Source organism: Manacus candei, unplaced genomic scaffold (assembly GCF_025592945.1).
Source record: "Manacus candei isolate 608988 ecotype Guabito, Panama unplaced genomic scaffold, ASM2559294v1 h1tg000048l, whole genome shotgun sequence".
NCBI classification, from domain to species: domain Eukaryota; kingdom Metazoa; phylum Chordata; class Aves; order Passeriformes; family Pipridae; genus Manacus; species Manacus candei.
This window is the reverse complement of record NW_026138096.1, coordinates 7,620,470-7,640,814: the sequence shown is the minus strand read 5'-3', so window position 1 is coordinate 7,640,814 and position 20,345 is coordinate 7,620,470. Positions and strand designations below refer to the sequence as shown.

At 43.6% G+C, this 20,345-nt stretch overlaps 1 protein-coding gene across 1 annotated transcript; it reads left to right on the top strand.

Moving 5' to 3' along the window:
- Positions 1–873: 873 nt before the first annotated feature.
- CUNH4orf48 (chromosome unknown C4orf48 homolog) lies at positions 874–19,837 on the top strand. The gene is made up of 5 exons (XM_051798110.1): positions 874–885; positions 6,118–6,278; positions 6,455–6,603; positions 13,627–13,715; positions 17,545–19,837. The coding sequence occupies exons 1-5, from the start codon at positions 874–876 to the stop codon at positions 17,608–17,610; spliced, it is 477 nt and encodes a 158-aa protein (XP_051654070.1). The 3' UTR covers positions 17,611–19,837.
- The last annotated feature ends 508 nt before the right edge of the window (positions 19,838–20,345 follow it).

The following is a 20,345-nucleotide window of genomic DNA, read 5'->3' as shown; positions in this document are numbered from 1 at the left end:
GTGATGAGGTCTCCCCTGAGCCTCCTCTTCTCCAGGGTAAACAACCCCAGCTCCCTCAGCCTCTCCTCAAAGGACTTGTGCTTGAGTCCCTTCACCAGCCTTGTTGCTTTTCTCTGAACCTGCTCCAGCCCCTCCATGTCCTTCCTGAACTGAGGGGCCCAGAACTGGACACAGCGCTTGAGGTGTGGCCCCACCAGCGCTGAGTACAAGGGAAGAATCACATCCTTGGATCTGTTGGACACACTGTTCCTGATCCAGGCCAGGATGCCATTGGCCTTCTTGGCCACCTGGGCACACTGCTGGCTCATGTTCAGCTTCCTGTCAATCCAAACTCCCAGGTCCTCTCTGTCTGGCTGCTCTCCAGCCACTCTGCCCCCAGCCTGCAGCACTGCAGGGGGTTGTTGTGGTCAAAGTGCAGGACTCGGCACTTGGTTTTGTTAAACATCATACCACTGGATTCAGCCCATTTATCCAGCCTGTCCAAGTCCCTCTGCAAAAAACCTCGGTGCTTTTCCATATCTTATACTGTGGTGAAAGAGACCTCTTAGAATTGACTAGTTCATATATTAAAGGATCTTAGTACTAAGTTTCTGTCATATTCCCTCTTTGCAGCCACATCCCTGTTTTACAATGTCACATGGACTTTGTTGGGACAGCTGCAGTGTCTTGAAGCCTTGCAGTCTGACCAAGGTTCAGTTTGTGGTTGGATTCTTGAAGGGTTTTCCAGGAAGCTCTAAGATAGGGAACTTGTCAAGCAATGATTCCAAAAACAAACTGGTCATTTCACGAGAGAGACTTTTTCCCCCCATCAAACTTCTGGCAGTTGTTAAAGAAGATACTGAGCCATCAAGCAAAGGTGAATTATCTCATGGCATGAAGGACAAGGTAAGCATAGGGTGATTTAATTTTCAGTCCTTCTCAAGGCCTGAGGTGGCTGTCAGAAAAAAAAGACAATACAATTTATTCTGTTTATAGGCTGGAACATCTAACAGTGCATCTCTCAATTCATCAACAAGACTGTGATATACTTCTTTAAAGGAGTATCATGAAGCTGTGGGCCCTGGCAGCTGCCCTGTAGCCAAATGTCTTTGAATGCCTTTATCAGTAACCCATCCCAAAATGGGGATGTTCTCTAGCCATCATACCTGCTTAGACCAGAAAAACATTTCCTTTGCCTTGATAACTGAGGCAGGAGAAATAATTAGTCTGAATTTCAGATGCTGCACAAGGGCAATGCATTTCTCCCAGTGGTGTCTGTGTTCATGCTGGAATTACAACACAGAGGGCTGGGAAGTGACTGCCTGGGGAGCAAAATTATTCTGAATTATAGAATCAGGAAAAAAGGAAGGGAAAAGTATCCATAAGAAATCACTCAGTCCATCTCTTGTTTTTATGCAAGGCCAGCTATCCCAATGCCATTCCCAGATGATATCTAATTTATACCTGCAGTCTTAAATATTCCCCTGTCTTTCACAGGTAATCCCTCCCAGTGCCATCTTCATTATTGGGAAGTTTTCCAGGGGCTTAAATGGTGCCTTCGTGATGCCATTTAAACTTTTGGTTATTTCTGCTGCTCTGGGTGTCTCTGACAGTTCCTAGTATTGCAGTGACCAAATTAGATGTAGCACTGAAGCTCAAACCTTCTGCTGAAGGCAGCTTGAGCTCTTGCACTTTTTCTTTTGGAAGTCTCACTATAATTGCATTTTTTTTGGCAATTGCAGAATATTGTAAACTGATTTCAGCTTGTGACTCCCTAGCTTCACCATAGAGGTGCCACTTAAACCTCTTGTTCCCCATTCCAAATATGAGCTGTTGATTATTCTTGATGAAGTGTAGCACCTTGTTCTCATTTTGATAAAATTTTATTTTGTTTTTAGACTTTTTTTTTCCAACTTGTCTTTCTGATTTAGAATTCTAGTCCTCTCCCCCAGCACTGCTTATAACCTCTAGACTGGTGTTACATCTTAAATAACCACTTTGCTTGTTCATTATCCAGCTTACTAATGAAATGTTGAATAACCCTTGAACTAAGTGAGTCTTTGCAGACCTGATGTGATATATCTTTCCATGGTGACAGTGACCCATTGCTAACTCTCAGCAGTGACACAGATGGTTTTGCTGGTCATGGAGCAGTTTCCTGAGTTTGCTTCTGACAATGCTGTGTGACATAGCAGTAGAGATCTCCCCAGGTTGATTAAATTTGGCTTTCTCTGTCTGTAAGGCCTGTTACCCTGTCACAGAAGGATACCAAACCACTTTGATTTGATTCTTGACAAACACATCTTGTTTGCAATTCCAGTTCTTGTTTTTCACATACTTACAAACTGTTGGTGGGATTATTACTTCTAAAACATTCTCCAGGATGGACAGGTTTGTGTGTTATCTTCCAGTTTCTCTTCCTCATTTTAAAGACAGTCACTGCACTTACCCTTTTGCATGGCTGGTATAACTCACATCTTCCCTAAGTTCTCAGCAATTGCTCATGGTGGTTGTTTTACATTCTTCTTTAAATATCCTGAGGTAGGTCTAGTGATAGCCCAGAGTAAAAAGAGAGGTCCAGATAGATCAAAACCCAGATAAGAAGGGACCTGTCACAAATCTACAAACATCTGTAGCAAAGTAAATTTCTGCTAATTGTTCTTACCTAGAACATCTCACTGGTGTTGCGTTAGCCTCCTGCTTGCTAATTCACTTTATTTTGGTTGGTAGATAAAGCAAATGCTTAGCCCTGTATCACTTTCTAGGCATCAACTTGATTAACTTTCCCCTTCTGCTGAACAGAGAACAAACTCTTTCCTTGGGTTTTGTCTTCCTTAATTTACTCCCCTTGTGTTTAAAGGACGCTTTCTTGCTGTTCTTCCTATTTCACACTATTTGTATCTTGTTTTGTGTCTTGGCTTTCCTGGGGTTATGCCTTGTATTCTCTTGCCACTCTGTTTTTCAGGTAATAGCGACCAGACACAGATTCTTCTGACCCTGTGCTATCTTCTTCTGAGTCCAACAAAGGGCTTATGGCCATGTTAGCAGGCAATGATTTAGCACTTCATATTAGACTGGAATTAATCACCCTATTTTCCATGTGTACCCCTGACTATAATAATGGAGTTAGTTCTAAAATCAGAACCTTTGCCAGCATCTTGTTTTTGTGCACACATGTTCAACTCAGGCCTCTAATGTTAGTGATTTAAACTTGATAGATACATGTTCTTCTACTACTTCAAAGGTGTAACTTTCAATACCTGTAGCACTTAGGCATCAACAAGAGATTTTCCAAGGAATCTACCAGATATGTATCCTCACTAATCATTTTCCCTTTAAATGTCTGATGTTTCAGATTATTTTGGAGGAAACTATTTTTTTTTGTTAGTAAACAACTACTAGGCATGTATTATCTGAAAAAAAATGAAAATTAAGTATAAATATTTTTGACAACCCTCTGGGATTCACTGTGATATTCTTCAGACACTAAACGGACTTCTGTGAATCTCTTGGAATTTTCTTATCCTCCAAAGTAAATTTAGTTCTGGTATCCCTTAGTCATGGTGGTTGGCAATAGTGAATGTAATAGCAAAGCAAGTCATTCAAGTGCTTTCATGCTTCTTTCTTCTACAGCTTTGCTGGAGGTGAAAAAATAACACAGATTTCTGGAACTTTTCCGTGCAGACTGGCTCCCGTTCCCTGTGAATTGAGAACCACACCTTGGACCACACGGTTCTGTTAGCAGGAGGAGTTGGGAATTTTTTTTCACATTTCTTAAAGACCATGGCACAAAAACTGGCCAGAATCTGTAAGTGCAATGTCTGACTGTTTCATGTCGGCACTGAAAAATTTAAAAAAAGGACATTATTTTAAGCTTAATAGTGTGTGTGACACCAAAATAACACCTTGCATCCCATTAGGTGGTGGATACAGAATGTCCTACTGCAGATCCCTCCCACTGTCACAGGTGGGAGCAGGTTCAGTGGTGCTGTACAGTCTGGATGGCAGCAGTCCAGCTCAGCAAGGACTCCTTCTGTGGTGCTATTACAGGATTAAGTCTGGATGGTGGGGCGTTGAGCAATCAGAAACCAAGAAATACACAGTCCAACCTCTCACAGAGGAGCTCTGTTGAATGCATGGACAACTATGCAAAACTTTGCTGTGATATATAGACCATAATGACAAGATATCACCAAACCACATGTAGAAATTCTTGTGCAGTCCTGGTCATCCTGGGAATGATATATTGCAGGACCTTCATCTTCTCTTTAGCTTGAATTTTCCCAGGTTCTTCTCTGTGATGCCCTTTTATATTTTCTGCAGTGTTTAAGTGGGTGACTCCTCTGCTCACTTCTGTGGTTACCCTTCTTCCCTGAGATGTCCAATTCCTTTCCTTACCTTACTGTGGGTTCTTCTGCTTGTTCTACCTACTTACTGAAAAGACCAAGCAATTACAACAACTGCAAAAAATAGTTAAAATTTTAGAAAATACTATATTGGTACCTTGAAAAAACAGTGTTATTGCACCTGTAGGCAATTCCTTTCTGTCCTTTTCATGAAGCTCATGTATGAAAAGTATGTTATGGCCATGGGACCATAAACGAGGGTATGGGCAAGAAACACTTATGCCAGGGTGAATGGAAGTTTGGATTTTGTGCCAGAATTTCCATTTGGTGTTATTTAAAACTGCAGATCAGGGATAGACTGCATGACCAGCCCTAGATGGGTGTACAGACAAGCTGTACAATGTTGTTTCTTTGTATCCCAGCTCTTATGGAGCTGCTCCTTTAATGGGCATCTGAGGCCTGTGAAGAGACAAACAATGTAAAGCTGGGCCATCTCACACAACCTCACCTCAGGCATCCAGCTTCAGAGCTTGGATTGGGAGTGTCAGCTTCTTACAAAGCCAGTGGAGACATTTGGGTGCTCATGTGTGCCCTGACTCACCTTATGAAGACCCCATTGACTGAGACCTTCATTTGGACCTTCCACACAAGGGAATTTGAGTTTCAGTTGCACTGTGGGCTGAAAATTTGGCAGCGTGTCATTTTCTGTAGGGAGTGCTTCCACAAATCTTGGCTGCCCCCTGTGAAGTCCTCTCTTGCATACACAAGGCAATTCCACTTTGCCAGAAAGTCCTTTGAGATGACTTTTAAACTAACCCAGTCCAAAAGCACAAGCACTGAAGGGAGGGCCGTAGGAAGTAATTCTGAAGAAGCTACGGGAACAAGTAAAATAGAAGCAGAGTACATTGCTGGTGACAGTCCCCAGAGCTGAAGAAAGCCAGGGATAAACTCTGTCTCAGTCTGGGAAGGCTGATACCTCCACAACCTGGCAGGTTGGTTATTCTGTACAGACCAAGAAGGCTGGACCCTATTCCCCAGAGAGAGGAGATGGAGTGTCCTCCCATTAGAGAATGACAAAGCCATAAACTGAACAGATATGTTGCAAAATGAGTCTTTAACCACCCTCTGGGGAAAGCAGATAGAGCATCTTTTTCTCTTTTCTGAAAGGTATCACCTCCTCTTTCTGAATGCTTGGTTTCAGCCAGGTCCTTACACGGATCCTCTGTCCAGGAGGGCTCATGCTTAAGCTTCATCAGGCCTATTAGCAGAATCCCAGGTCAAGAGTTGAGTTTGAAGCAAACATTCCTAAATTTTTGCAGTGCATAGGTTTTGGCTGGACTGTTATCATGATTACCTATGATTCTGTGCAGGATCCATATTCATTATTGATCCAGGTACCAGAGCTGCTGTTGTCCACAAGGCTTCCTTTTCAGTGTAGTTTAGTCCATAGTGGATTCTTCCCCACCATGCAGGGCACCATCAGCTAGCATTGAAACTTCATTTTTCCAAGAAAACTTCTGAGTTTTTGTCTCATTTGAAACCTCCCAGAATGAAATCTCACTTCAAGTGAGTTACAGCTAAAGCAAGGGATGGGAGCTGCATATTTCAGCAGTCCCTTAGGGAATAAAAGCAACAAATACAAAAATTGCCCAAGACCCTTTTACGTGGGTGGCAGCAGCCAGTTTTCATCAAGGAGAGGGCATGGCCTTTGAAGAGCAGAGGCAGAGCAGGAGTACAGCAGTGACCATCCACCACATTGTGGTCCCTTTAAATCTTCTCCTCCACTTGGCAGCTCCAATTTTTCAGTGTTGCTATAGCAAATCTCCATGGCAATGACCCTAATCAGGGAAGGGGGGATGCTGAGGGGACGCATGCTCAGAGTGGCTGCTGGAGCCTCGCCTGCCCGCTACAGCTGCTCCCAGGCTCTGGCACACGGGCGAAGGGAAGGATCAGGTACCGGGCAAGCTGGTCCTTGGGGTGCATCGCAAGCCCGTGGGGTGTCACTGCAGTGATGTGTGTGCGTGTGTTTGTGCGTGCACGGGGTCTGTCCTTGTCGTGTCTCATCCGCTTCTTTGTGAGGAGCGTGCTGGGAGCAAACTGCCGCTTTTCACTGTTTCTCCTTGTTTCAGGCAGCTTGAATTATTGATGGGAGCAATGGCGTTGCCGTCTGCTTGGAGTGCGGTGCGTGTGGCGATCCTGTCCCTCTCGCTGGTCGGCCTGCTGAGCGTGAGGCTTGTGGGGGCTGGCCAGGACTCCGGGAGTGTCATTCCTGCAGAAAGTAGGTACCCGCCGTGCGCACTCCTGCCCTCCCGCCGCACCCTGTCCTGCTTTCCTTCCTTCACTTCACCCTCAGCAGCCACACAGACACTGAGCTCCGGGGGGACTTTACGTTTCCTAAATAAGGAGGGAGTAACACAGAGTTCGTGCCATGTCAGCAAAGCACAGGGAAACAAGGCTTATAGAAACAGCAAGCAAGCAAGCAAAGGACTAGTAGTTATTTAGGAAAAAATACAAACTGCATACTATAATTTTTACTGGGACTTGTGTTAGAACTCTTTGTTTGCAGGTCTTTTAGATTTGCTTCTTGAGAGTTTTGTTTCCAGATTTGCCACGATACATATGACGTCCTTGCTAGTCTGGATATTGTTAGAAGAATATATTTGTGTTTATTTCTGCTAGGGCATTGCATTTTGCTTACTGTAGTATTTGGTTGGAACAATAGGTCAACTTTCTTGTACTGCAGATTGACACAAGGGGCATTTACCCAAACAGTGCATTTGTAAAGAATGGTTTCAGGATTTCTGAATACTGCAAACCTAAAAAGTAAATAAATATGACAGACTGGCTGGAGCACACCATGGAGCTGGGAGCTCTTGAATTTGGATCACAGCTCTATATTAGCTGCCTCTGCAATTTTGAGTAAGTCTCTATTTAAACTTTGTCAGCTCCAAAATGAGGCAATAGTTCAAAGTTAGTAGGGGATGGAGTCAATGTTCTCAGGGTGTTTTTGGTGACAGCGGGTGGGAAGTAGACAGTCATTAGAAACTTAAAATATCTTCTGGGGAAAAAAAGCAAAGGAAGATAATTGCATACAAACCAATCTGTAGTTCTTAGTCATGCTTACATTGTATCACAGCTATCTTTTTACATGACTACCAAATATTTAATACAAGACCTGATTTAGTCACTGCATTTTATTCTCCATTAATTCTGTTACTAGTTTTTAGATACACCCATGTGTATTTGTATCCACAGGACTTACATGTTGAATTCCCTTCTTTTTCCACTTTCTTCTCTTTTTTTTTTGTTAGCGCCAGTTTTTGGTCTTTTCTAAACCATACCTCATCTTTATTTTGTGTGTCTGTTTTCTAGGCATTCGTTAATTTTTATAAGTTTATTGATGAGTAGTCCAATTTTTCTCCTCAAATTCCTGAAAAATAAATTGTATGCACCCTTTGTGTGCCTGTGTTAGCAGAGGCAAGTCAACGCATTTGGGAAAAAGTGTATAGTGGTTCCTTGTTCTACTTGTGTAGTGACAACTCCCATTTTATCCACAGAAAAACACTCTTGGCCAGAGTTTCTGACCCAAGTCTCATGGAACCATAGAATTATAGAACAGTTTGGGTGGGAGGGGACCTTTAAAGGTCATCTAGTCCAAGCCCCCTGCCACGGGCAGGGACACCTTCAACTGGATCAGATTGCTCAGAGTCCTGTTGAACCTGACCTTGAATGTTTCCTGAGATGGGGCATCTACCACCTCTCTGGGCAACCTGTGACAGTGCCTCACCACTCTCCTAGTAAAAAACTTCTTCCTTATAACGAATTTACATTGACTCTCTTTTAGTTTAAAACCATTACCTCTTGTCCTATCGCAAGAGGCCCTGTGAAAAAGTGTGTCCCTACCATTCTTATAATCTCAATGAGTTATCTTTTTACCATCCTCCAGACAGGCTACAGAGTTTCTTGAACAGCCCTTGAGGAAGATTCCTTGTCTTATCTTGTCATTACATCTGCATGTGAGAGTGAGGAATGAAGGGCAGGTCAGAGTGTTTCTGTGGTCAGTATTTCTGCAGAGACACTCTGCCCTGTCCTGAGTAATAGAGGCTGTCAGCATTGCTACAAAAGCATAACAGTATTTGTGTTTGAGGCCAGGCCAGGAGGAAGACTCTCAGATGATCATGAACTGTGAACTGTATATTGCTTTGGGCTGCTGTGGGGACAGAGTTTTAAAACAACAAGGAACTCCTGATGCTCCTAATCAGACATTTGTTGAGACAGTGCTGCATGGCTGCTAAGTGCTCCAGGTACTTTCCTTTGCCAGTCAGGGCTCTTCCTGATAGTTTACCCGTGGAACTCTTCCCTTAGGATGCTGTGGATGCTAAAAGTTTGCATGAGATTGCAGAACTGATTGGTTAAATTCGAGAAAACAACAATCTGATAAAGGGCTGTTAGATACAGCAGCAGTTCTTCTGGTTCAGGAGCTGCCTTAGCATATTCCTGAGATCTGGCAGGGTGTTTGGGAACACATCCCTCAAACTTGCCCTGTTCTTACGCTCTTTCATGGGCACCCATTTCTGGCCATGAAGGTTGCATCTATAACCAGTGCCCATGGATGTCCCGTGGCATGGGGACATGACTGCACCAGTAACCTGCTAGGATGGACCTTGGCACACTTGTGTCCATGACAGGAGGCCGATTGTCTATCTGGAAGACAGAGCTTACTCAGAGATGAGCTGTCCCACGCCAACTGCTCCCAAAGCTTGGGAATGCTCCTATTCATAGTTAATGTACTACAAGAGACATACATCATGGGAGACTGGACACTGGGCCAGGCAGACCTTTGATGTCATGTAACACAGACATTTCTGGATCTTTTCCTGCTTGATGTCAGCTCCACTGGCTACTTCTCGTGAAGGAGTTGATCCTCCTAAGCACTGACAAATTTAGGGGCACTGCCTCTGCTGCACATGCATACACCTTCCCTGTTGCTGGCACTGAAGTCCATACTGTCAGCCCAGATAACCTGGTGGCTGTGGGACCCTGAGTGACCCAGGAGAGGAAGGGGGGCTCTAGTGCATGTTCTTGACAGGGATATATGATGTACATGGACCATACTAAGTGTCCTTCTGCAGGGCAGGGCAGTGCAGTGCTCAATGCTTTTTCTGTTCCCAGGTGTGTGACATGGGACTAAGAATGTGCCTTTAGCAGGAATAATTCCACATGGATCACACAGCCTCTCTCTCCCACTTGGTGGGAGGAGTGTGTCCCTCCTGCAGCACCACGAGCAGGAGAGGGACAGCAATGCTCCTGTGCAAGTGTGGGAGGTGCAGGAGTCACAGGAGAGAAGCATGAGAGTGAGTCAGAATTGTTCTTAGCACTGCAGAGCGATCCTGTCCTGTGTGTGGCACCAAGATCTGGCTCGGGGTACCCTCCCCTGCTCTCTGCTTGGCATACTTTCTGCCAGCCACAGAGCCAGGCACAGCTTTTTATGAATAATTCTAATTAGCAGTGTTTAATTGTGTCCTTATACTTTTTACACAACACTCTGCATATGCAGAAGACTGTTCAAGTATGAAGTGGGGTTACTAATACTTGTGGATTATTTTCTTTAAAGTTCACTGCAATGCACTTTAAAAAAAAATGAAATAATTTCCCCAACCTTCCACTGCATTTATAGCCCAGATCACCCACTGTGAAAAGTAAAATATGGAATTTGAAGACCAGAAACTGGTCAGTCTGTTTTCATTAGCCAAGGTGCGTGAAATATAAAGAGTAAATGCCATGTGCATGCAAGGGAAAATAAATTAGACTTACACAGTGCTTTCAGTTCCAGTTTTTCACCAAGGAGAAACCAAGAGAACATATTTTAAGCTCCCCTCCCCCTCTTCTCCCTGAACACACACAGACACATACAGTCTTCATGCTGACAGGACCCATTTAAAGAATTATAGCTGACTCTTGATAATTCTCATTATGTTAATCCACAAACCTGTTAAGTCTCCCTATGAATGATAGTCTGTTCCCAGCTGTCAGCAAGGAATTAATAGCACTTTGCTGTACTTTGCTATGATGTGACTTAAGGTTTGGTTTCATGATTGCTTTAAGTTGATGGAAGCCTGTGCTGCTTTTGCCCTTCTCCTCCCCATAACCTGGATGCCTCTCCTTGCACCATTTCTTGTGGTGGCCCCAGAACTTGGACATTCAGGATCTGATCTGGAGAAAAAAACATCAGCAATCCAGCTGACTGAGGAGCTGCTTTGTCACTCGTGCTGCCAGCAAGTGGAACTGTGGGACCACCTAACCAAGGACAGAAAGCAGAGTGGGATTGCTCCTATTGGCAACAACACATATTTAGATTTGTTTGTGAAAACGGATGCTTAGACATATTTGTGTTGGGGAAACGTCCATGGGCACCTTGCTGAAAATATTGTGGGCGTGAAGAGAGGTCAAGTCCAGCTAGACAGGCCAGCATAGCAGCCCAGCTCTTCAATCTGGAAAGCAGAGTAAGGCAGGCAGCAATGGAGAGCAGCAAAGTCGTAAGTGGGACAACAGTGAATATTTAATAACCATCTCTTCCATTGCAAAAATCAGAGGCAGGAAATGAAATCAGCAGATGTCAAGTTTAGAGCAGACAGGAATGGTATTTTGTACACTCACTGAACAGCTCAGCTGTGAACTCATTGCCACAGGATGCTGCAGATGACAAAAGTTTACGTGGATTCAGGAAGCAACAGTGCAAATTAATGTGAGAGAAATTCATGGAGGGCTTATCAGATGTAGAAACACCAGCCAGACACAGGATATCCTCTGACACCTTGGTAGGCTAGAAGAACATTGCTAGACACTTATTCTAAGCATCTGCTGTTGGCTACTGTGATCATCTGGCTCGTACAATAGTATAAAAGCCCAGTTAGTCCGGACTTTCAGAGTCAGGACTTGGCAGCTCTGCTGCTAGAAGTCTGACTGTAGCTGTAGGATTTCCAGGTAGTGGGGTATTGACTGTGTTTGATTTGGGAACTGCATTTAAGTTGCTCTGTGCTAGTGGAAGCTGCTTGATGGAGAGATGAACACTGCCCTATTCAGTCCCCAAGCATTGAATGGATGGTGCTCTGCAGGGCTCACCAGTGGAGGAGTTCACAGCCACCCACCTTCCCTGCTGCATGTCCCCCACTCCCAGGTACAACTGTCCTCTCATCTGCCAGCGGTGCTGCTTCAGTGAATCCTCTCTGCAACTCTGGAATTCAGAATGATGTGTCCCACCCTGGGATATCACTGATTGGAGGAATCACACGGGCTCTGAAGGGCTGCTGGCTCCCAGCTGGCAGGGATGCTGACCTGATCCAGAGACAGCAGTGTCTGGAGAGGGACCTCCACCACCGAGAACAGCCCAGGAAACTACATTAAAGAGTGAATATCTTGTTATGTGGTGAAACTGGCTGCAGCTGCACTGTGACTTCAGAGAGCAGTGTCGTGTTAGGAGCTTTGCAGGTGCTGGTTCGGGATGCCCAGAGCTGCAAGGCAGGTGTCCTCACTGCCACCACCCTTCTGCACAAGCTGCTTTGATGCCAGGGCAGTTGCTTTCACAGGGCTGGCAGAAGTAAAATAACAACTTGGCAGAGTTGTGCCATTCCACTAGTACCTCCCTGTCTACATGGGAGCACTTGGCTGTCATAAATACAAGTGAATGATCCCACACAGCCATGGCTCTCACAAGGGCCTGGGTGACAGGCAGTGACTGACTATGGAATTCATGGCTCTCCTCAAAAATGATTTCTCCACACTGCAGAAGCAGGAGACATTCATTTATGACGAGAAGTTTGTTTTTTCTCTACCAAGTTCTGATTCTGAGAACGCTTTAGTGACAAGCACTTCAGGGTGTGCATCACCTTCCCGAGGTGGAGCCAGGCCAGGTGTTTCTGACAAGACCACAGCGAGGGGAGGGAGCAGGTCATGACATCGATCCAATAATGATGGATTTGCAAACAGCAGTCTGAGGATGTAGATTCTTTCTAAGGGCTCTGCTCCATGATCTGAAGTGAAAACAATTAAATTACTGAAATACTGAAAACAGGAGGAGGTTGAGTATCTCTAAAATGTGCTCAAAGCCAGCTTGTTGCTACTCCTCTCAAGCCTGAAGAGAGAGAGTCTTTTTGAATGATGCTGTTCTTATAGAGCTGGGGACTTTGCATTTCCTCACACCCCTGGAATTAAATCTCTAGCTTGATTTCCAGGTTTTCCTGAGATGTCAAGGGAGATGGAGGAGAGAAACACCTCCTGAATAGATCAAAGCTTTTAAGAGCTTTGCTGAGGACTGAGAAGCACTTTGGCTGCTCCCTTCCATCAGGTACAATGAAGGAGTCGGTGCTGGCAGCAGGGTGCCAGGCACAGGTGGGGTGCTACAGTGCTGCACAGCAGGTCCCTGGCTCCAGGCAGCTCCCCAGCTACCTCAGCAGCAGCTTTGCACCCTCTTTGCTTTGGTGGAGCAGCACGAGTGGCTGCATGTGGACAAGGATTTCAGCACTCCCCCCAGCTTGGGGGCTCTGTGATCAGGGTAAAATGTCCTCTTTCCCCATTCTCCCTGCATCTACTCCAGTATCAGCAATTTCTTCTTCTGAAAATGCACACTTCATTAACTCTGTGACCAAACAATCAGAGATCAGTGCAGGGTGAATCCTGGCAGAGTAGAAATGCCCAGGTTCAAAAGTGAGCCATTTTACTTGCTGTCAGGTCCCCTCCTCCTCTTCTCTGCCTTTTCTCTCCCCTGCCCCTCTGTGCACACACACACTGGCACCAGCTGCAGAGCCAGTGGGATGCTTTGCATTCCTGGCAGAGAAAAAAATACAGCAGCAGGTGAAAGGAAGCAAATACAGATCTGGCACTGTCCCTTGCCAAGCTGCTCTGTAAGAGCTCCTGTAAAAACAGACCTGCCTGTCTGGTTCCTGAACCATTGCAAACTGCTATTTTCAGTGTATCAGTTGAGAATTAACCCATGTCTGGAGAAGGGTTAAGGATTTCAGTTTTAAGGGGAGAGAGTGGAGGCTGAAGCAACAGGCAGAGTCAAGTCTGGGCTATGTCCAGAGAAGCACAAACAGCAAAGAACTCTTTGTGGGTTTTGCTGATCCTTCCACATTTGCACAGGGAGAGATACAGCCCTGTCCAGAGGCAGCCCTAACTTGGCACACATGCAGGTGTAGCTGCCTGGTAAAATGGGGTTTCTCCTGGCATTACAATTCACCTCTGTACTGCTACACTCCAGATTTCGTGCTGTGGCAGTGATGTCTTCTTCTGTCTCCTTTCCCAGGCCGTCCCTGTGTTGATTGCCATGCGTTCGAGTTCATGCAGAGGGCGTTGCAGGATCTAAAGAAGACGGCGTATAACCTAGACACACGGGTATGTGTTCCTGCAGAAGTGCTTTCACTTAGCCTTTATCTCCCAGCAGCCAGGTTTGCCTGTCTGTGTACAGCAGACATGACATCTCTGCTGACTCACTCCCATCTCAGCAAATAGGTTTATACCAAGCACAGATTATTTTTCACAGTCTGCAGCGGTTCATTAACAATGATCTAGTCTGAGTCTGACTTCTTGCATAACAGGCTAAAGAATTACCTCAGACAGTCCCTGCACCAAATAGAGAAGGAAAGAGGATGTATGAAGGAGAGAAGAACAAGAATTTAGTCTTTGCCTCACAACATTGCTTCTGAGCTGTGGACTGACTATTCACTGGGCAGGAGCAGAAAGTGAACAAGAGAGCGAGAAGGTGGCAGGCAGGGCTGGCAGAGGAAAGGGAAGCACGTGTACTCCTTGCTCATGGATCCATACTCCGTGAAAAAGGGGGAAGCACATTTTCTCAGGTGTTTGTGACAGCACACAGGGCATTCTGCCACTTCACATGTCAGTCTTGTGCTGCAGGTCTCAATGAACAAAATGAGGGTGTGTTAAAAGCCCTGATTTTAGCAATTCATACATATGTGGGTTCATAAATATGCACAAAATGACTGGGCTAGGAGTTACTACAGTGGCTCCCGTGCTATCTGAAGCTTGCAAGAGGCAGGAGGTCTCTCACCTCTAATAAAGTCCCTTCATGCATGTCTTGTCCTACCCCTCCTCCCCTAACAGCTCCATGACCACAAGGCAGCTTGTGGTGAGTGAAACCAGTTCACAGCTACATCTCCCAGTTCCTTTAGGAGCCTGCCCAGTGCCTTTGAGCAAGACCATCTCTGTTGAGAACTGAGAAGGACCCCTTGCTCCTCTAAAATCACACTCAGCTCCAATTGTCATTCACAGCAGAGCAAATCAAAGAGATATAAATCAATTAACTGTCTCAAACCATAACACAGAAGGGCAATTATGTTGCTTTGCCTCTGGTTTCCTGTGACCTTGGGCAATCATGCTGGGCCCTACACAGTAAGGCTGGAGTGACTGTAGCTTTCTTGGGCTATGGATAGCCAACTGATTAGGACAGTTCCGAGTGTGGGTTACATTACAAAAGTTTCCCATGCACTAATGTAATAAATAACCCTTAAGTGGTAAAGTGTCAGTAGAGGGCCTTTACCTCCAGCAGCTGTGCTGGGCTGTTCTGGTGCATAGCAGAGTTCCACCTGTTTGGATTAGGTTCAGCTGAAATGTTTTGTACCTACACATGACATGTCAAGACCAGGTGCAGTTGCAGCTGTGCTGGTTCTTATACAGTCAATAGACTTTACGTGGGAAGTTAAAGATGTTTTTGAATTTAATAGAGGCAGCACAGTTCCTTAATCCCACTTACAGAGATATTCAGATGTGTCTATGAGGTCTGTTCTTTCTGGAGAGTGGAGTAAGAATACAGTCCATCAGAGAGCAGCACTGTCTTGTAAGAAGTGAAGCAGAATATAAAGGGAGAAGCTGATCCCAGAGCACCACAAGATAAGCTTCTGTTTCTGTGAGGAGCTGGACAGGCCTGACATGACAAGGCACTAATTCAGGCAGCTCCCAGTATTACAGAACCAGGGACATAAGAACAGTGCATCACAAAACAAACTTAACCAGTAGTTTGTAATATCACCCACCCTTTGACAACTGTCAGAGTTTAGTACTACTAGTAAAGAGAGGGTATATTACTGTACACCTTTCCTAGCCTTTGGATTGAGACTCTGGAGGGCTTTCTGGAAGAGATGCTTTAGTTAAATACAAATTATTGAATGATGCAGCTTTAAATGAAATAACAGCAGCCAAGGCCCTACAGATGGTACCCTGTGACCTTCTATTCTCTGAAAGGTAGATCCTCCATATCCTTACTCCAGCACCAGTGCTTGGCTCATGATGACCAACTACAATTTCTCAAGTTTTGCATACAAATGTCTTCATTCAATTACTCCTCACTCTTGGAAATTGTTGTTACAAGGGCAAGCCCAATGCAGGACTGCTCCTGCATATGATTCCTCTGCCAATGCCATCAAAGCCACAATTAATTTTTGTAACTGATACTTGTCTTTCACAGTTGTTTCAGTTGACAATTGTGTGCTTCCAGAGCTGCTCTTCCTGCCTCTAAATAGTCCTGAGTGACACCCAGGCAGGGTTTGTGGTAGCACTGACAGCTTGTAGGCATTACTGTGAAATCCAATAAGCCTGTTTGATGTTAAGATGATTCTATGATTTCTCCTGGGCTCCCAACAATGAGGGCATTCACTCATCCAAGATTCCACTGTAGGAGCAGGGAGCAGTGTTTAAAAAGGCCTGCCATGGCACTAAGCCGATAAGTGAAAGCAGACAAGGAACCTGAACAAGTCCTCTTTAATGCAAAGGTGGATGTCAAAAGTTTGAGTTGAAAAGGATAGAGGGCTGTGGAGGAAAAGGAAAGCAGTTCTGAAACAATCTCTCCCTGCACAGGTTTGCAGTCTGAGAACAAGAAATGAGTAGCAGAGAGGGGGAACTGCTGGCCAGGCAGGGCAAACCTTGGTGGAGCAGGACCCTTGTAGGAGTGCCCAGCTACTCCTTTGGAAACTCTCTTTCTTAATTAACCCTTTGCTGTGTCTAATTTATCAGGAGGTATCTGGTCAGAGAAACAGGAGCAGGCTGAAAACCTTGTTGTTTCAAGAGCTTTGAGATAATTTGTTCACAAGTGGTTTTCAACCTTTAATGGGTTTTTGCAGTGCAGATGGGAAACCCATTCATGGTGAATTCAAGCCCACTGCATTTTTTTCTTTTCCCCTCAAGAAACTCTTCAAAGTCAGTCTGCAAACTGCTTAAGGGACCGCAGACCACACGGTGAAAACCACAAGATATGCTCAGGAGGAAGGTTCTCTTCAGTCACAGTTGCACTTGCTGGTGTGAGTTGCTTGCACCAACAATTTTGAGTCTCACAAGAAACTCAGCTTCTGAAATGATGGTGCCGTTTGAGAAATCCATTCTTTTTATCTCAAAAAAGTGAGACTAGGACCCACAAAGTACTTATTTGATCACAATTAAATAAATGATACTTAAATACCTTTGAAGATCTGAAATTAATTTTTTCCCCCGGATTCAGAGAAAAAAAGTTTGGAGATGCTTTTCCACTAAGGTGTTCCAATTACAGCAAGTAATTTTAAATTATGTACATAGAGAATAGTTTTCAAGCTTTTGATGGAGTTCTGGGGGCATGGGTCCAAATGGAGTTAGTAATAAGGCAATTGTCAGTAAATTAACTCAGGTTGAAATAGGAACCACATACCCAAGCCTAGATCTGCCCTGAAAGATTACGGGTTTCAGACAACAAGGTTAGACTGACAGCTGGATTGAACTCAGAGCTATTCTAGAGAAACAGCAGTGTAACTGAGAGCACAACTGGCACCTCAGCACATGCTATCTGGTGCAATTAAATTACACAGTACTGAAGGCATCGTCAACAGGAAGCCATCAATCACCACGACGGAATTAAGAGCAGTGCAGTCGAAAGTGGAATTTTTCTCAGCATTTATAAGGGACACTTTTATAATTTTGACAGCCTACTCCCTAGAAGTTAACTGTGAAAATGAAAACATTCAAACTATAAAAATACCTTCCCTGCATCTCAGTTCTGAATACACTTATTTCATCATTTTTTCTGGATGAAAACCAGCACTAATAACTATGATTTTTCACTCAGCAAAGCACCTTGGCTACAGCTGTGCGGAGGGATTAGATCTAATCAATTATATACTCTTTTAAAGTGATATATTCAGTTCTTTGATTTCATGGTTATTTGTTGTTTTGTTTTTTTTTTCAGACAGAAACCCTCCTCCTGAGAGCGGAAAAGAGAGGCCTGTGTGATTGCTTTCATGCAATACACTGAAATGAGCACTGGGATTTGGCCAGTGGACATTTATTCATTTTTAAAATGCTGTTCAATAAATTACAGGAAGATACAGAGTGCAAGTTGTGCCCCACCATAAGGAAAACCATTTTTATCAAAACAGTTTGTCAAATAATTTTTATCAAATCATAGGTATAGCTCAGTTAAATCAATTTTGCTTTGATGTGGTTTATCATTACTGTATGTGATATTGCATCTGCTGAAACATCAACAGAGGAAACAGTGCCAAAGTCTCGCTCGTGGGTTTTATGCAAGGATAGCGTCCTGCTTTTCTGGTATTTCAAGCCAAAAATTTTCCTTGGACTCTCAGGCCAACCCCTTGTCTCATGTGGATTGCCATAGACCCGTGAAAGTTGGTGGAGTCGAATTCTTTAATGTATTTATGGAAGAATAACATGAAAAGGAAGCTACTTTGCCACGGTGCATAGCTAAACATTTACAAACAGTCAGACTTGGCTTTATGTAGAAATTAATAGTTGTCAGTGACTGCTTGGCAGTCCAAGGAAGGGATGTGTTCCCGATCACATCAATAGTCCAGTGCATGGCAAACACAGTAATCTGTCTCACAATTTTAATTTCTTCAGAGCCACACAGTAGCTGTGATCTTTTTGGAGAGATTTATTAAGTATATAATGTGATCAGCAACATTTGTAATCACATGAATACTGCCTGGCAACTGAACTGATTATGTCTGCCAAAATCTTCTGGAGAAGTGTCTTTCATTAAGCAAATCACATGCTGGATTGAACCACTCAAACTGGCCTCTACAGAGAGTTTTGGCAGAGAGTGTACACAACGCCTGCCTGCCCAGGAGTCTCTTGCAAACTGTATTTTGGGAAATATTCAAATTCCACCAAAATGCTCTGTAGCTCTTGCATGGACTCTGCACTCCATCACGGTGGGTTCCAGTGCTGATGCTATTAATATTCCTGCTGGAGAGACAAGACAGAACAAAATAATTTAAGTAGTGTAGTAGTAGTAGTAGATGACAAGATTGCGCCTTGTTACTCTTTAAAAAAGAATAGCAATCCTTTCTCATTGTTTTCCTTTTTTCCTTTGTTTGTGGAGGAGAGCAGGAACTGGCCAAGCAGAAAGTTCTTGTTGACAATAATAGATTTTTGATAGGACTTAATATAACATACCCAAAGTAAAGATTTATGTATCTGCTTGAGCATCAGTGTACAGGCTAGACACTTTTATACGAACACAACAAGAATGGTTTTCAAAGTCATTTTACTAATTCTTATTAGTATGTCTGTCTTCTCATGAGTGGCTGATATTTTTGATTTTTTGCTCTCAGCCTGATCAGCAAGTTAGGATGGAAGCTATCTGCTGCATGTTTCCAAACTGCTTCTCTCCCTTTTTATCTACAACATTAGGCACAGGGAAATAGGGAACTGTGACCCACTGAAAACTTTATTATTTTGTATGCAGTCATACTTAATAACACAAGGGAGTGTATTACAATATAATTTGCCAAAGTTGTTTGAAAGGCATGTGGTTTTCAGCTTCCTTGCACCTACATTTCAAAGAGGAAATTTGCTTTGTCCTTTGTAGTATTCTAGCAAAGCCTGGACTGTGTACAAGAGAAGCAGCGTGACACAGCAACACATCTCTTCTGGTGGCATTGCACTCCACTGTGGCACTGGTCCCTGACTGATGGGAAGCAATAGAGGTTCGTGTCATAGACCATATTTTACTGTACAAATAAAACAATAGGTTTAACACTTTTTTTTTTTTTTTTGCAAAATACCAACCTTACATTACTTTCTTCCCACTTAGATTTGAACTAAAGTAACATACAGCTTTTGAGTTGGCTTTTTGCAGGAGATGGAGTTCCAGCACTAAACCTGTGAATTTTCCATCGCAGCTCAACTTTTTTGGGGGCAGTGTGTCTGTGGTTTGGTATTGCTGTTCTGCATGTTTATTCTGCTGGTACCCTAAAGAATCTTGCAAAGTCCTCTTAACAAGCACTGGGTTTTTTGTCTGTGTTTTTATTTAGAAAAACAGTTGTTCACTGCTGAGATTTCATATATACAGCTTGTTACAATAAAAAGGTGGAAAGAATGTCAAGTGGATGTTCTCAGACTTCCAAAGGGATCAGAGTGATGCTGCAACTTTATGGTTGTGATGGCAGTAATTATTCTGTATGTATTCCTCTTTGTCTATAATACAATACAATAAAAGGGCAAGATGCATTATAGTATTTGGTGTGCTTTGTTACTGATTCGAAAAAATGATAGTGCTTATGCAATAATAAATATCTGGTCTTTAATTAGGTGGAAAATCCACAGTGAAAAAAATGCTATTTTGAATACAAAAATAAAGAGATCTTCTATTTGGGCTAAATTTAGTAATGTATTTTCCAAAGTATAAAATCAAACTCAGTCTTATTTGAAATTAAAAGTACTGCAAGGATTTTTGTGAGCTTTTTTAAGGACCCCATACTCTGTACTTGATGATTGTGGTAAGGCTCCTTATAATTTCCAGATAGCATGAAGAAAAAAATGGAGCTAGATAGTTTCAATTTATTGTTGCTCATGAAGTTAATTTAAATTCATAAACTCCTTAAGTCTCCACTTACTAGAAGAAACTGTGTATTTTGCAAAAGGATTTAATTGCAGGAGGCCTTAAAGCAGAAATTCTCTTTTCCCACACATCAGTTCCAGCACTTTTCTGCTGTGGAGCCAAGGCAGTTCTCATGACATTTTGAA

Excerpts from the sequence above, each read along its gene's own strand:
- CUNH4orf48 (XM_051798110.1), top strand. Across the intron at positions 6,279-6,454 it reads CGGGCGAAGGGAAGGATCAG|GCAGCTTGAATTATTGATGG; the intron begins GTACCGGGCAAG and ends TCCTTGTTTCAG. Across the intron at positions 13,716-17,544 it reads CGTATAACCTAGACACACGG|ACAGAAACCCTCCTCCTGAG; the intron begins GTATGTGTTCCT and ends TTTTTTTTTCAG.